General features: G+C 38.0%; 1 protein-coding gene across 9 annotated transcripts in view; it reads right to left on the bottom strand.

The window, feature by feature from the left end:
• EYA1 (EYA transcriptional coactivator and phosphatase 1) overlaps positions 1 to 14,679 on the bottom strand; it is a 307,766-nt gene that overhangs the window by 290,748 nt on the left and 2,339 nt on the right. For 6 of the 9 annotated variants that reach the window (XM_076005221.1, XM_076005220.1, XM_076005223.1 and 3 more), the window contains exon 2: positions 6,304 to 6,411. In XM_076005221.1, the coding sequence (XP_075861336.1) occupies positions 6,304 to 6,336 (33 nt within the window). In that variant the 5' untranslated portion in view covers positions 6,337 to 6,411. Of the gene's footprint in view, positions 1 to 6,303; positions 6,412 to 14,679 lie in introns of those variants that run through there. The other 3 variants (XM_076005225.1, XM_076005227.1, XM_076005226.1) reach the window with 1 other exon arrangement.

Genomic DNA, 14,679 nt, shown 5'->3' with positions numbered 1-14,679 from the left:
TACCTATAAAAACAAAACTGAAGCTCAGAAATTGAAATAAGATTCTTAAAGTTATTTGTTAAAAGAACCCATAGTTACTAAACTGTGGCTGAAAACCAGGTATTCTGATTCCAAGTCAGGGTTCTCTTCTCTGTGCCTAACTGTCTTCCCAAGTTCAAGTTATCTATCTGCTGTGCACTCATCACAACTAGACAGACTACCCCAGCTCTCGGGTAGTCTACCTAGTGCTGAAAACACAAACCATCACTCTTACCCGACAGATCAAGGGAGAGAAGAAAAATTAGCATATTAGGGATACAGCTTCTAACTGATAGTTGTAAAAAGGACCTTAAGCATTAGAAAAATATACACTATGTTCATTATTAGATATTTTCATCCAGATGGTTAGAATGTAGGCGATGGCACATCAAGGGCTAAATCTCCTCATATATGAGATGAAGAGATAGGACTGGGACTGTGGTTTCAAACTGGTGTTTCAATGATCACAACCTGGGGGTTTCCCAAAGGTCCATAAAAGGCGACTGTTGGGTGGCCAGCCCATCGCCTCCTCTGGGAACTGCGGCCTTCCTGCTGCAGCTCCCCGCTCCCCCAGCCACAGAATCAAGATGCGTGCAAGACCAAGCAGAGTCCGTCCTTCCACACGGCGGATGGCCCAGCAATGTATAAACCACACTGGTCAGCCAGTGCTGGGCAAAGGGAACAGAGAAAGCCAGTCTATAAACAGAAAGAGGACTGAAAAAAATGTCCAGAGTAAACTAAAAAGAAAACTGCCTCTATTTCCTAGATACCCTTTTTCTCAAGACTTTCATTTGTTTAAGCCAGCTCACGGTAAGTCCCACTACTTACAACCACATAAACAGGAGTTAGTCAAGGTGCCAAGATGGTAGGGGGATAGGAGGCAAAAAGATAAGGTTTTAGGCCCCACATTCTTATTAGTCTTTTCCATGGGTTGGATTGTATCCCTCCAAATATATATATATATATATATATATATATATATATATATATATATATATATATATATTGAAGTCCCAATCCCCAGTATCTGTGAATGTGCCCTTATTTGGAAGTAGCATCATTGCAGATGTAATCAAGTTAAGATGAGGTCACTAGGCCCTAATCCAATATGACTGGTTTTCTTATAAGAGAAGAGACACAGACACCAGAGGGGAGACAGCCATGTGACAATGTAGGCAGAGACTGAAGCGCTGCAGCTATAAGCCAAGGAAGGCTCAGGATTGTGGGCAAATCCCCAGAAGCTAAGCAGAAGCAAGAGGGCTTTCCCTCCAGGTTTCAAAGGGACATGGCCCTGCCAACATCTTGAATTTGGAGTTCTAGCCTCCAGAACTGTGAAACCATACATTTCTGTTGCTTTAAGCCACCTAGTTTGTGGTACTTTGTTACAGCAACCCTGAAAAACAAACGCAGGCTTCCAATGAAATGCTTCTGCTTTTAAAAAAGAAAATTGTAAATTACTGCATTCTGTAGTTTTAAATTTAGGTTACCTAAAATTTTCACTTACATAAAATATCCCACTTGTGGTGAAGCTGAATAAATAAAACCCTGATTTAATTTATAATTTCCCAGCTAATTTGACCTATAGATGTGTATCATACTTGTCAAACTACTTTCAGAAACTTCTGCTAAAGATGGTGTTTTTCTATTAATAAAACAAATATTTAAATTTTCCATTTTGTTTAAAAGTCATCTTTTATTTCTAGGATCTCCAAGTATAGGAATAATGTACATTTACATTTGATTTAATGGTTTTCTTGCAAAACTCAGCAACTCAGCAAAGGCTTTATTAGCATTTCAAATTTACCATAATTTAAAAGAGACTGGAGCGGTACAGTTATAAGAATACAATGGAGCCCTAAGGCATAATTATTTGAAAATATCATCATCTGAAATTTTTGAAATAAAAGTAAGTTATCTGTCTACCATTTATAATAAAACGCCCCTTTTAGAATCTCAGGAGACCTGATTCCACCCCCTCTTCCTGCCAGCCTACAACAGCATGATCAAACATATGTAGTGTTGGTGTTTATATTAATAATACCTGGCACAGGTATGATGGTTGCATTTTAAAATTTTTATTGTAGACTTGCAGGTGGTCAGATAATTTTTTATTCATGACCACATTTTTCTAGAGATGTTTCCAATAAAAAGTGCATTAGAGTTATATTACAGTTTTTACTTTTCAAAGAACTTTTAAATACATGATCCCACTTGACCTACAAAATTGTGATTTTAAATAAGAGAAGGCAAATATTATCTTCTCTGTTTTATAGCAGAAAGACTAATGCTTAGAAATCCACCCCAGGTCATACAACTAGTAAAAGGTAAAACCAGGTCTTCTGACTCCAAATTTGAAATGTAGTTCTCAAAATACCAGGCAGCCTGTCCAATTCAGACACAAGGTTTGTGTTACTGAGCGGTGAGATTTAAATGCAAGCCTCACAGCTCCATAAGGAAAATATACCGATTTATTTTTTTAATTCCCCTTTTTTTTCCATAGAGTTGGTAGATGCTTTTTTTTTTAAAATCTTGACATGATTTCTTTATATAAATCCTAATATAATAAAGGAACTGAAAGACGAAGCAGTAGCTCTGCTCTTTGATGTTTATGTTTCTGAGATATTTGCCTCAGAGTGGAGTGGGACTGCCACTGAGCTATCAGTGGTGCTGCTGGGAGAAGGTGGAGCCGTGCTCCTCCAGATGGGAACTCCTCAGAAAGAAATAGAAAAGTGGCCAAAATTATGAGAGAAATGATGTAAAAGCCCCACAAACCTCTCCATTATGTCCTCACGAAGTGAACAGAAGAGTGGATAGAACTTACAAAATCACCTGAGTTACCCCCTTTTCCTAGATGCGGGAGACACTTACACAGAATATTCCAGAACAAGACAGGTAGAATTTCTGATTTAGCATTTTTGCTCAATGTTGTGTCTGTGTAGTAACAAAATGAGAAGCTGCTTCACCTCTGCCCATGGTCCCTCATCCCACAGTAGACACATTTCCAAAACTCTGCTAAGGTCAAGAGGCTACAGTATAGGAATATTGTGCTTCTCAATGTTCACATGATTAGCCATTCTCCCTCCCTCAAGTGTCATGAGCCACCTCAAAACTTGTAACTTCAAATCCCACAATGCACAGTGGTAGCACCGAGATTGAGTGTGGACGTGCCCTCGTTTAAGAGCTTCCCTACACTGTCACCCTCATGACAGGGAAGCTCCTCTGAACCTCTCCCACAGAGAAAGCAACTGACGCTCAGGCTCACCAGCTGCCAGGGGGCTAAAGTACACTGCTTGGCCTCCTGCTCAGCCCACAGCACTGGGCTAAAAGGAAGAATGGAGAGGCCCTGCCGCCTCCTCCCCAAGCTTGTCACATCTCTATCTATGGAGCAGAGAAAGAACCATGGAGACTTGAGAAAGAATCATTGTTTACAAAGGCAATAGAGATTCATAATTTTACATGAATAATTGCACATGTTGAGAGTTACAAATATATTTTGTAAACTGGAGTGTGTGCATAAACTTTCAAGAAGCTTTTTTTTCTTTTAATATCCTTTTTCTGATAAGAAAACCAAAGGTCTCACTCCTTTCCAGACTGTGCTTAGGGAGACAAGTATTTAAGTCTCACTAGAAGAGGCACAGTCCAGAATGGGCCATTAGTAGGTCTCATTCTGTTGAGCAAAGCTCAGTAAGAGTGGAAGAAAGTAAGAGTTATAAAACAATAAAGCTGGAGAGGACATTAGGTTGTGTAGACTTCATTCTTCTCAGTTTACATATGCAAAAATCAAGCTTCCCAGAGAAGTTCTTAGAATATATTTAATGTCTTTTTAAAGAATGGATACAATGGATACAACTCATCAATAAAAAAGAATAACCTACCAATACAGGCAACAACATTGGGGAATCTCACCTGATGCTAAATGAAAGAAGCCAGATACAAACAAGAATGCACTGTGTAAGGATTCAATTTACAGAAACTTCTAGAACAGGCACAGCTGATCAAAGGTGTAGACAACCGAAACAGTGGTTGCCTATGGGGCCAGAAGATGGGAGGTAGTGAGTGAGAAAGGATAGATACAAGAGGATTTGCTAGGGAGATGGAAACGTTCTAATTTATAACAGAGTATAGGTTACATGGCTATATTCATTTGTAAAAACTGGACAGTTAAGATTTGTGCCTTTCAATACATGTAAAGTTTATCTTTAAAAAACACTGTAAAAAATTAGTCATCCTTCAGTGCTGGTGTGAAAATAGGTGGTGGTAAGATGAAATGGGAATGGCAGAATACTGCTCAGTGCTGAAGCAGGTACCAGGGTACATGAGAGTACAGGATACTCTTGTGTTTACTCTTAATATGGCTGAAACTTTTGTAAGATAAACTTTAGAAAGATGACTGTGATGAACAGGGGAAAGGTCAATCATGTTTAGAAGTGTGAGCATTTAGCTACTGGTCCAGAACGCCCTTCAATCTTCTCTTTTCTTGAGTTACCTTAATGTTTTCAGCTAAGTTAGGTACTCTTTCCATCTTGAGCTCTTTCCCCACCTTCCTAAGGGAAAGATGGAAGCTGAGAGCCCAGGAAGCAAGCATGGAGCCAGAAGTAGCCCATTCAGGGCCTCCACCGGGGGCCTCCAAAGAGATTGAGCAGGATTGAACAGGCAAGAGCCAAATTGCCAGGAAACAGCTTCTCCAATGAGAAGCACACAGTGGTTGTCCTTGAGAAATATCCCTCCCTGGTTGTGTACCTCTGAGATAGCCAAACATGTTTCAAGAACAAAACTGCTTCACTCTCACATAAAAAAAAATGAAATGATATACAATTAGATCATCCTAAAATGTCTTTTTGTTATGATAGCCAAAGTAATTTTTTAATCTTTACTTTTGTTATCTGTTACTTTAGTCTCAAATCACAGTTAACCTCGACAGTTTTAAATTAGAATCTGCATAATATGAAATAGTGAAAGAAATATTATTGGCGACATTTCTTTCCAGATACTATTAAATTTGTTGGTAATTGTCCAGCACATCAACCTGCCACCAACAAATGAGCAAAGCAAAAAGTAGTGAGTTATTAGCGAGTTGGTTTTTCATTTATTTTATATGAACTGCAAAAGTGTTTTTAACATAACAAAATCAAATATCACAGACCAGTAACAGGAGTTTCGAAAGCAAATTAAATGGGTTAAGGGTGCTTTTCCTGTTTAAGGTAAAAGCTATGCCACACAAAGTGATGTGAAGTGCTTTATGTGAATCACCTCACGCGATGACTTAGAGGATCCATAAAAATACACTCTGTAATTGCATACAGTCTGAGTGCAAGACTACCTGAATAGCACTCGACCATTTGTTATTAAAATTCTCATCCATTAGCAGTTATTGCTTATTGCATAACACCAATAGGTCTTGTAAAACACACATTTACAGGAACCACAACAGCATTACTAAAGATCACAGTTCAGGTCTGTAATAATTCTATTGTGAACAAAGTTGAGCTGTAAAACCACAGGTTTAAAAGCATTGCATCTGACTGGAGAACTTAAAATGCAAAGTCCCATGTGCTGCCCCAAATATTGCTATGGAAATTTTCCAAGGAAACAACTTTACCTTACTGAAATATGCTTTTTTAAAATTAACACTCATTAAATTATTCAAATTCTAAATAACTCAAAGGTTATTTTGTAAGATTACCTCTAATTGGGAATATTAATTTATGAGCCAAAGGAAGCTTTCTTTCTTCCTGATTATGAACCTGAGGAAAATTTCTGAACCCCTTTTCTTCTGTTCACAAGATAAACAAACAAAATATAACCTAAGTCTCTCTTAATTTAAAGCCCATTCAAGAGTTCATTAAACTGTGAAATTTCTACACTAAACACACATTTTAAAGATACATACATACACACATATAAATTCATAAAACAAATACATATAAAATAATCCAAAATGTAGACATTAATTTCAAGTTTTGTGAGACAAATATATGTTTTCCCTGAGGCAAAGGAAAATGTTAGCCTGAAAATTATGTTATGCATATTAGTGTAATTACAGAATACTAAAGGTTGGCTTTTTCCTCTAGGATTCTACTTTTGATAAATGATACCTCTAAGAAAAGATATAAATTAGGTTAGGATGAGGAAATAGTGTACTACTTAATTCATAAGTTTCAAAATCATTAAAAATTGGTACAGAGCTTTTGAGAAATTTCCAGACACTCAGGTTACAATGAAAATAGCCATTATGATTTTAAAAGTAATAACTCTTTCCTTAGGACTGACGTTCTGTTTACTTACAGATTGTCCATTTATCCCCCGGGAGTCTTCCATCGAAGACCTCTTCTTCTGGATTATATATGGGCTATTAGCTACACACTTCTTCAAAGGGTTCCAACACCCCTGCACCTGTGAACAACAGAGCACCAAGCAGCCGTATTAATTGTGTGCCATGAAATTAAGAGCTGGTCTTCACATCTGCAGCCTTCCATTTACTAGCATGTATACACAAGTCAAGAACACTTACCTTCACTGAATGAATCTTTAAAATAAATATTATGGGCTCATTGTTTATCACAATTTACATGAGCCAAATGTGGCCAAATTATAGCTCTGTTGTTCCTGCTGTCAGCAGCTGCAGTCCAAGAAGAAAAAAAGAATGTTGGGGAGCAGGAGGGGAGCAGCTAAAGAGCTTTCCACACACATTATTTTTGAGCCAACAGTACAAGAGCTTTTTTTTTTTCCCCCTCTTCTTTTTTCTTTTTGCATTCAGTTTCTACATGCTATCTATCAATGTCAATTGCACCACAATGCAAAGAGGAAATACTAACAAAGAAATATGATTGTAGTCTGGGCAAGGATGAAAGAGAAAAAACTAGAGTTGAGTGTTTTACCCTCAGGGCAAGGATATTATTATACTATTTTTAAGCAAGTTTACATTAGGTCACAGTTTCACGGATGATCAAGTCTGCACCTTCAGAAACTCAACACCTTCAGGAAGAATAGGTTTGGGGGATGCTTCAAAACATGGACAGCAAATGTAGTATTGTGACATACAGTCTACATTTAGCTTTCTTCAAAAAAAAATAATAATAATATAGCCATCTAGTTGCCCATTCTAGTTTCCTAACTTTCAGAATTAATTTTCATGCTTGTGCTCAAATGAGGAATCCAAAAGATACTCTCAGATTTTCTTGCTTGAGTTTGGCAACTGAGAAATTATTCTACATGTCTCACACAAACTTTAATGCAGATATTTAAATATACATGTAATTTTAAGCAGAAAAGAAAATACGATCTTAATATTATCCAAGATAAAATTACACAACAAAGAACATGTAGCAGTTTAACCTCAGTATCACTTTTTATAAAGGTACTTGAATTTCTGCCTGCTAGCATGTTAGGAAAGCCACTGTAGTGGAAGTCAAGAAATCTGAATTCATGTTCTCACTCTGCCACCAAACAACTGAATATTGTTCAGGCAAATAACACAGGCTCTCTGAGCTTCAGTTTTCTCATCTGTGAAATGGGAGGTTTTAACTGGATGATACCCTTAAGCTTTACAATTTGTATAGATATTTTATATTTTATAATTTAATGAGTATATGATTTACACACAAATTTTTCAGGTAAAATATTCCAAGCGTGGCTTATTTGAGAAGCAATTTTGCAATACTGGAGTAATTCTCACTTATGTTTATTTTGCTCACAATTATCAATGCTGCAAAATATATGCTTAATCCATCGTCAACATAAATGTGATGCCTCTTGGACAACATAATACTCATAAATAACTAGATTCTTAAAATTTTGAGAGCTCTTATTAAAGCACCACATTTTTGTAATTTTAACAAGAAACAACTTTATAATTTCAACTTATGAGTAAATAAAAATCATATGAAGGTACTTATGATCTGTGAAGCCAAGAAAACACCACATAGCACTCTATTTTGAACTGTAAAAAATTTCAGAACAGAATCTTAAAATTAACCAGCATTACTTTTAAAGGATTCCTGGCATAATTAGGGAAGAGATATTACAGAATATACTAGATTGTTTTTCACTGCTTAAGTTACTCTAGGGAGGCATATTAACTTTTCCAGGCACTAAGGTGGGGTTTTAAAATAATGATAATAATCCTGCCTCACATTGGTAAAACACTTTACAGTTTAGAAAGTGCTTTCACATAAATTGCCCACAGTTCACCTATATATGGTAAGACAAAGCCCAGTCTCATTCCTCACAGAAGGGAGCAGGCCTAAGACAAAGCCCCCTCTGATTTCCCATAAATTCCCATCTTCTCCATACCTGTCCCAAGAACACGTTTCAATCAAACTCTGTATATTTGATATTCCAGGATTATTTCCCATGTGTTTCTTTTCCATATTTCCATATTGAACTTACTGAACAGTTTAAGGTATTAAGAATGGTCAAGTTACATGAGCATGAAAGGTATTTCATTTGTAATTTTATTTCTGCTGAAGATGAAACTATTCTGTACTAAATACCGTGTTTGTTATTGTTTCCTGGGCCAAAAAGAAAAGACAGAGATCGTTGAGAAGTCAAAGCAGTCAGCATTCATCTACCTCAGGTAGATGCCTGCAGTAAAAACGACTATCACTCAAAAATCAAAAAATCGCAGAGAGTCATGGACTCTATTTACAAATCCTCCAGTGCTTGCTAAATCAGCATAGTTGTTTCCAGATTTCTACATGTCAATCCAAACCATGAAATATGTGACATGACTGGGTCTACTGATATTTAGGAGCCTAGCTCTGGTAAACCCTTAATTCCCTCGCTGGACTTGATCTTTCATGGTTTATAAATAAGCCTGCCTCCATTATAGCACTTAGCTAGTGGCACTGCAATTACTTCTCTACCTATCCCCACTACTGGACTATAGCTCCATCAAGGCTAGGTCCCATGCCTTACTCTCTCACTCGTGTCACATATGGCACTCATTAAATATTATGAATGAATGAATGAATAAATAAATAAATGAGTGCTATTGATACATGACAACTTTTGAATACATGTAAACTCAGCTAGTATTGGGTGGGTAGTTAAATGGTGGTGCTATCATTCAATCAACTTAAGAAGCATCCATCCAATTTTTGGTCCTGAGCATTTGTTTTAAGTACCCTAGAAATAGTCCAAAGCAAGAACAGGTGACAATGTTTATCTATCCACCAACTTACCTACCTACCTACCTGCATGCATAGAGTAGCTATTCATAAAACTGTATAGACCTACACATAAGCACTTATGGAGGTAAACTCGGAGATGACCTTCTCGGGGACCCTGATTAAACCTAGGGGTGGTTCCTAGAAAAGGAGTAGAAGACAGTGGGGAGGCTAATCTAGGTATAGAGTGGTTGGGGGCGGGGCATGGTACACACTGATAGAAGGATGAGCGGAATGAGGTTTGTTTTGGGAGATGTGTGGAGTACAAGAGGCAGGTGCTTTGGTATCAGAGGTGTCCCAACAGTACAAGGTACCATAAGTCTGATGGCCATTACCCTTTCAAAGGCCACCCACAACATTCATCTTGCTAAACCAGGGAACTAGATGAATCACACACTTGTGCATTTACCCCAAATGGCCAAATCCTTTACTTACCCACTCTTGAGTCAACTATGACAGCACCCTTCAGAAGAGTAAACAATGGAAGCCCACCCTGCTATATAGGCCACTGAAGTGAAAGATTCCCTCATAAAGAGACAAGGACTGAGAGGTATCCTGGGACCCTGCCTGCCAAATCCAAGACTCTGTGTTAGCTATCTACCCTGATCTTCTGATAAAAAGTAAAAGCCTCTTTTTGAAATGTATTTTACCAACTCCCTAAGTAGGAAAAAAGATCAACTGAACAAAACATTGAGAAAAATCCTCACAGTGTCAGGGTAGGCATGCATTTAAATACAGCCTGACTCTTCATATTTTCTAGCTGTATGAGGCCACTGGAGAAGATGTTCTCCAAGGACAGATGGTGGCAAGCGGCCCCTTCCAAGGTCACCACAGCCCACAGGAGACAGGGTAGAGGCCCCTACAGCTCCAGGTGGTGGAGCTCCTGACCTGCATTCACAGTCCCAGGCCAGACGCTTGCCTGGTGTCTGTTGCAGGTGGCAACAGAAACAGTAGGATGCGTCCCCAGCAAGGAAGAAACAAAGAGTGATGGCTCCATTTGAACTGGTCTTTTCAACACCTAAGGGAACTATGCCTTCTTCAGTCCTGTGCTCGAAGAAACCCAGCCAGGGAGACTGAGGAAGGAGAATGCAGTCATGGTCTTCACCCACCCCAAATGGAGGATATACTTTAGAAAGTATAATTTTGAACTGTTGATGGATTTTGAACTGTTGATGAAAAGCTGACTTTGCTAGGTGAATTTGCCTGACACAGGATTAATGGAAGCTTTGAGAACTTCCTTACATTTTTCACGCTTAGGGGAGTGGGGCAGAAAGGAGGTGAAATTAGTGTACATACATTGGCAAATAAACTATGGCAAATACACATTAGATTTAGGTACTGATCAAACAAACCCTAAAAGAAAACATCAAATTGAGACTCCAATCTGACAGAAATTTGCAATCGTTCAAAATCCTGCTCAGGGGCCCAGAGGCATTATGAAGTTGGGCCCTAGGTGATGACATTATAATTATACCCATAGAGTTCAGTGGCACATATTTGGAAGTGACATTTTATACCCGATTGTAATCAATAAGCTGATTAATTTTCAAATTACAGAATGCTTCTAAACACAGATACTTTAAAGCATGTGAAACAAAACATCTTTTCTGTGCTTTCCTGCTATAATTTAAACTCTCCCTGGGCTGCCAATCTTTTCCCCCAATTCTACAAACAGCCCTTAGTACTTAAAAAAAGAAAAAAGTACTCAAGAGCTTTAAACCTAAAATTTTCCAGGTTCAGTTAAATCTACAGTCACCCTACATAGACACTTACTATTCTTTTTCTACCCATCAGCTAAAACCAGGCAGTTGATAAAATTAGCAATACCACCTCAACTTACAGGTAAAAATTAACTTTCTTTTATTTTAGTTCTAGCTCATCATAAATATCCTGGCTATTTTCAGAACAACAGATTTAGAGAGGAGAAGTTGAAATAAGTGCATAGATCACAGAGAAGGAAGTTGATAGAGAACAGGTCATGCCAGGCAGGCCATTGGGACAGACTTTCTAGACTGAAGAAAAATAGGGGGTGGAGAGAGTTGGGAGTAATATGCTTGGGAAGAAAACAATATTTCTTTTTTATTTTATACATTATATGTATTTTAATTTTTCCTGATGATTTTGGAAAAAAGGTTATATTTTAGATGCCACATTAATCATCTCTAATGAACCAGAGACTCATCGACACTATTAATAACTTGTGGCTCCTTGGATGAAAGAATATTTTCATTACAACACACCATCACTTTAGTTTTTGCCTCCTCACCAAGTGTTGAGTTTTCTAACATTCCTGAGAAGCAGAAGGAAACTAGTAGCTGAACATTGCTTTATAGAAAAGAAAAGGGCTATTCTGAAATATGTCCCCAGAAGACTACAACTACAGACTGAATAAACATATCAAATCAAGGGGGCTCTAAGAAAATTTACAAACAGAAGCCTGTAGTGAAGTGAACCATTGGATAAATGACCTCCAGAGACCTTCTCAACTCACTACTTCATGGCTCCAGAAGCCACAAGGTGCCATGTCTGTCACCTCTTCTTTGCTTTCCTTACCTTCCTAAGAAATTTGGTTATATTAAGGAAAACTGAGATTTGGCATACTCAGATGAGTCAGACTCAGAAATCACATACACATCAGTCTTTCAAATAGTAGAGGGGCACATCCCAACCACCAAAGCCATTAATGAAAAACAAGTTGATCTCTACCTTGGTGAAAGTCTTCTATAGCTGTCAATGTGGTTTCTGTAGAAGTGTACACTAATTTTCTTTTATAATTTTTTTTCACTCCTTTACTGGTACTGCTGATTTAAAATTTTTAGTATGAAGCCTATCTATAAATAATAGGCTTCAAAGCAAATATGACCATATTTGTGCATCCACCATATGCAACTTCCTTCCAACTTCAATTGAAAAATGCAAGGCAAGGGGAAAATCACATGAGCCGACACTAATTATTAATAGAAGGATGACATGCTTATTTGATAACTAAACTTTAATTCAAACTGTATTTTCAAGAACATTAGACCTACAAATTATTTAATATAGCACTTACTATGTTAACAATATTAAGAAAACTCTAAATAAATGCTGATTATGATTGGTGGTACACCCATGGGGAATTTGAGGAACAGTGGTATGCTATAGCACAGTGGTCCCCAACCTTTTTCGCACCAGGGACTGGTTTTACGGAAGACAATTTTTCCAGGTACTCAGGGGGTAAGGGGTAGGGAGAGGGGAATGTGGTTTGGGGATGAGTCAAGCGCATTCCATTTATTGTGCAGTCAACCCTCTCTGCTAATGATAATCTGTATTTGCAGCCACTCCCCAACACTAGTATCACCACTTCAGATCATCAGGCATTAGATTCTCATAAGGAACACACAACCTAGATCCCTCGCATGCAGTTTACAGTATGGTCTGCGCTCCTATTAGAATCTAATACTACGACTAATCTGGCAGGAGGGGGAGTTTATGAGGCGATGTGAGTGATGGGGAGTGGCTGTAAATACAGATGTAGGTTCCCAGCTTGGCCCCACAATTCACCTCCTGCCGATGCAGCCCAGTCCCTAGGGTTGGGGACTGCAACTATAGCAGTAGCTTGAGAACTACAGCCCTATAAATCCTATGTGTAATGAGGAAATTCAGCCATATAACAATATAATCTAAACTATAATCTAGTCATACATAATAAACTTATCTGAAATTTACCAGGTTGGTATATTGATTCTGCTGTCTCTGCTGAATTTAAGGCATTGCTAGTCCTCCACAAATATCGGGTTTTTTTTACAATGTATCATAGAAATAACTTCTCAACCCATTAAGTCTATAGTTTCAGTTTTAAAATAACTTAAGCTTCAGAATTGGTGGCAAGCAAAACTGGCTCTATTCAGTGGTTTTTATGTTTGCTGTGGTCCAAATTAAGTACTAAATGACTGCATCTAAAAGGATGAATTTTCTTACTTTATCCAAAAGGCAAGGAGAAAATATGAAATACCTACTCCTTTACTTTTATACAGAAAGATCTACCTACAAACACCTCTTAAGATGTTAAAACACACCACAAAAACTCATTCATGATGGAAATGAAACAGTGGCTACCTGGTGCCAAAGGCAGGGGATTGGTGCACTGCAGAGTGGCCTGCGGGAATGTTTTGGGGTGTCGAAAGTGTACTGTATCTCAAGAGTAGTGGTTACATGAGTGTACATAACTATCAAGATGCATTGAGCTATTAGCTTAATACGTTTTAAAATACGTAAGTTTTAAAAAATGCTACAACTTACATACCTATAAGTAGTACCTCTTTTTCCCAGTAACATCAAGAAAGTAAGAAACTGTTTAGATGATGACTGCCTTCTTCACTGGGCATACTGACAAGTCCCTGCCCCTCCCAATTAAACATGATGTTAGTGCTAATCTCTGCCCAGATGTTCATCCGCCAATACTTCTCTTGAATGTAGATGACATTTATTCCTACTTGAGTAAATTATAGGGTTTCAAAACCAATAATATTCATTTTTAGGTGTAGAAGTGGAGGAGCTGAAAAATATATCCTTAGTTTAAGAGGTGAGGATTAGAAATGTAATGTTCTTTAATATTAAGGTTCAATTGATATGTCCTTGTTAGCTTAATTTTTTTTAGGAACTAAATCAGGGATGAGAGAAGAGATGCCCCCCTGTTCTACTCCACCACCACCTTCCAGACCCTTGACAATCGAAACTAAAGTTTAGCAAAGCAATTTCCTCATTTCCTGGATGCTGACTCTTCCTTTTTGTTGCTTCGTAACCAGAGTGAGGATTGCCTGATGGAATCAGACTGCAGGACTGCAGTTTTAGAGGCCAAAAAACCAAAAATAAAAAAGACAGTAATGGAGAAAGCATTAAGCTGTCAGAAAAGAGGCACTGACTCAGGGTTTCTTTGACTTTCACTCCTTTCTTAAAACTGAAGGACAACCTATGTTATAACAAACTAGAAAGGTTTAAGAAACCTGTCTCCTTCCCACAATTTCATGAGAAAACAGTTAATGGGTGGCATAACATGATGGAAATATACATGGTAAGAGATGTTGTGATGGGGTCATAGAAGGAAGTGGTGGAATCCAAATTTCTTTCCACCTAGGGCAGGAAGCATCTGAAACATCCTTGGCAGATAGCCAACCTGCTTCTGCGTGTACACTTTGGGGGGCAGAAATTCACCAGCTTGTCAAGCCACCTGGTCTAGAGCTAGAAATATAGTCTTTAGGCTTTTCCTTATACTAACCTGAAATAGACCCCTCAAACCCTCTTCTCTAGGGTCAATTTTTCTTGTGCACCAACACAAACATACCTTAACATCCTCCTATATAAAACAGTCCTGGAAATATTTGAAGATTATGATAATATTCCCTAACGGCTTTCCTCTCTAGGCCCCAAACCTGATTATACATCTTTTTTAAAAAACAAGTTACTTAACTTTCTGATCCATCTCCTCAGGACATGCCTATTCGTCAATGACCTC

Source organism: Microcebus murinus, chromosome 7, assembly GCF_040939455.1.
Source record: "Microcebus murinus isolate Inina chromosome 7, M.murinus_Inina_mat1.0, whole genome shotgun sequence".
Taxonomy (NCBI): Eukaryota; Metazoa; Chordata; class Mammalia; order Primates; family Cheirogaleidae; genus Microcebus; species Microcebus murinus.
This window is presented reverse-complemented; position numbering and strand designations above follow the sequence as displayed.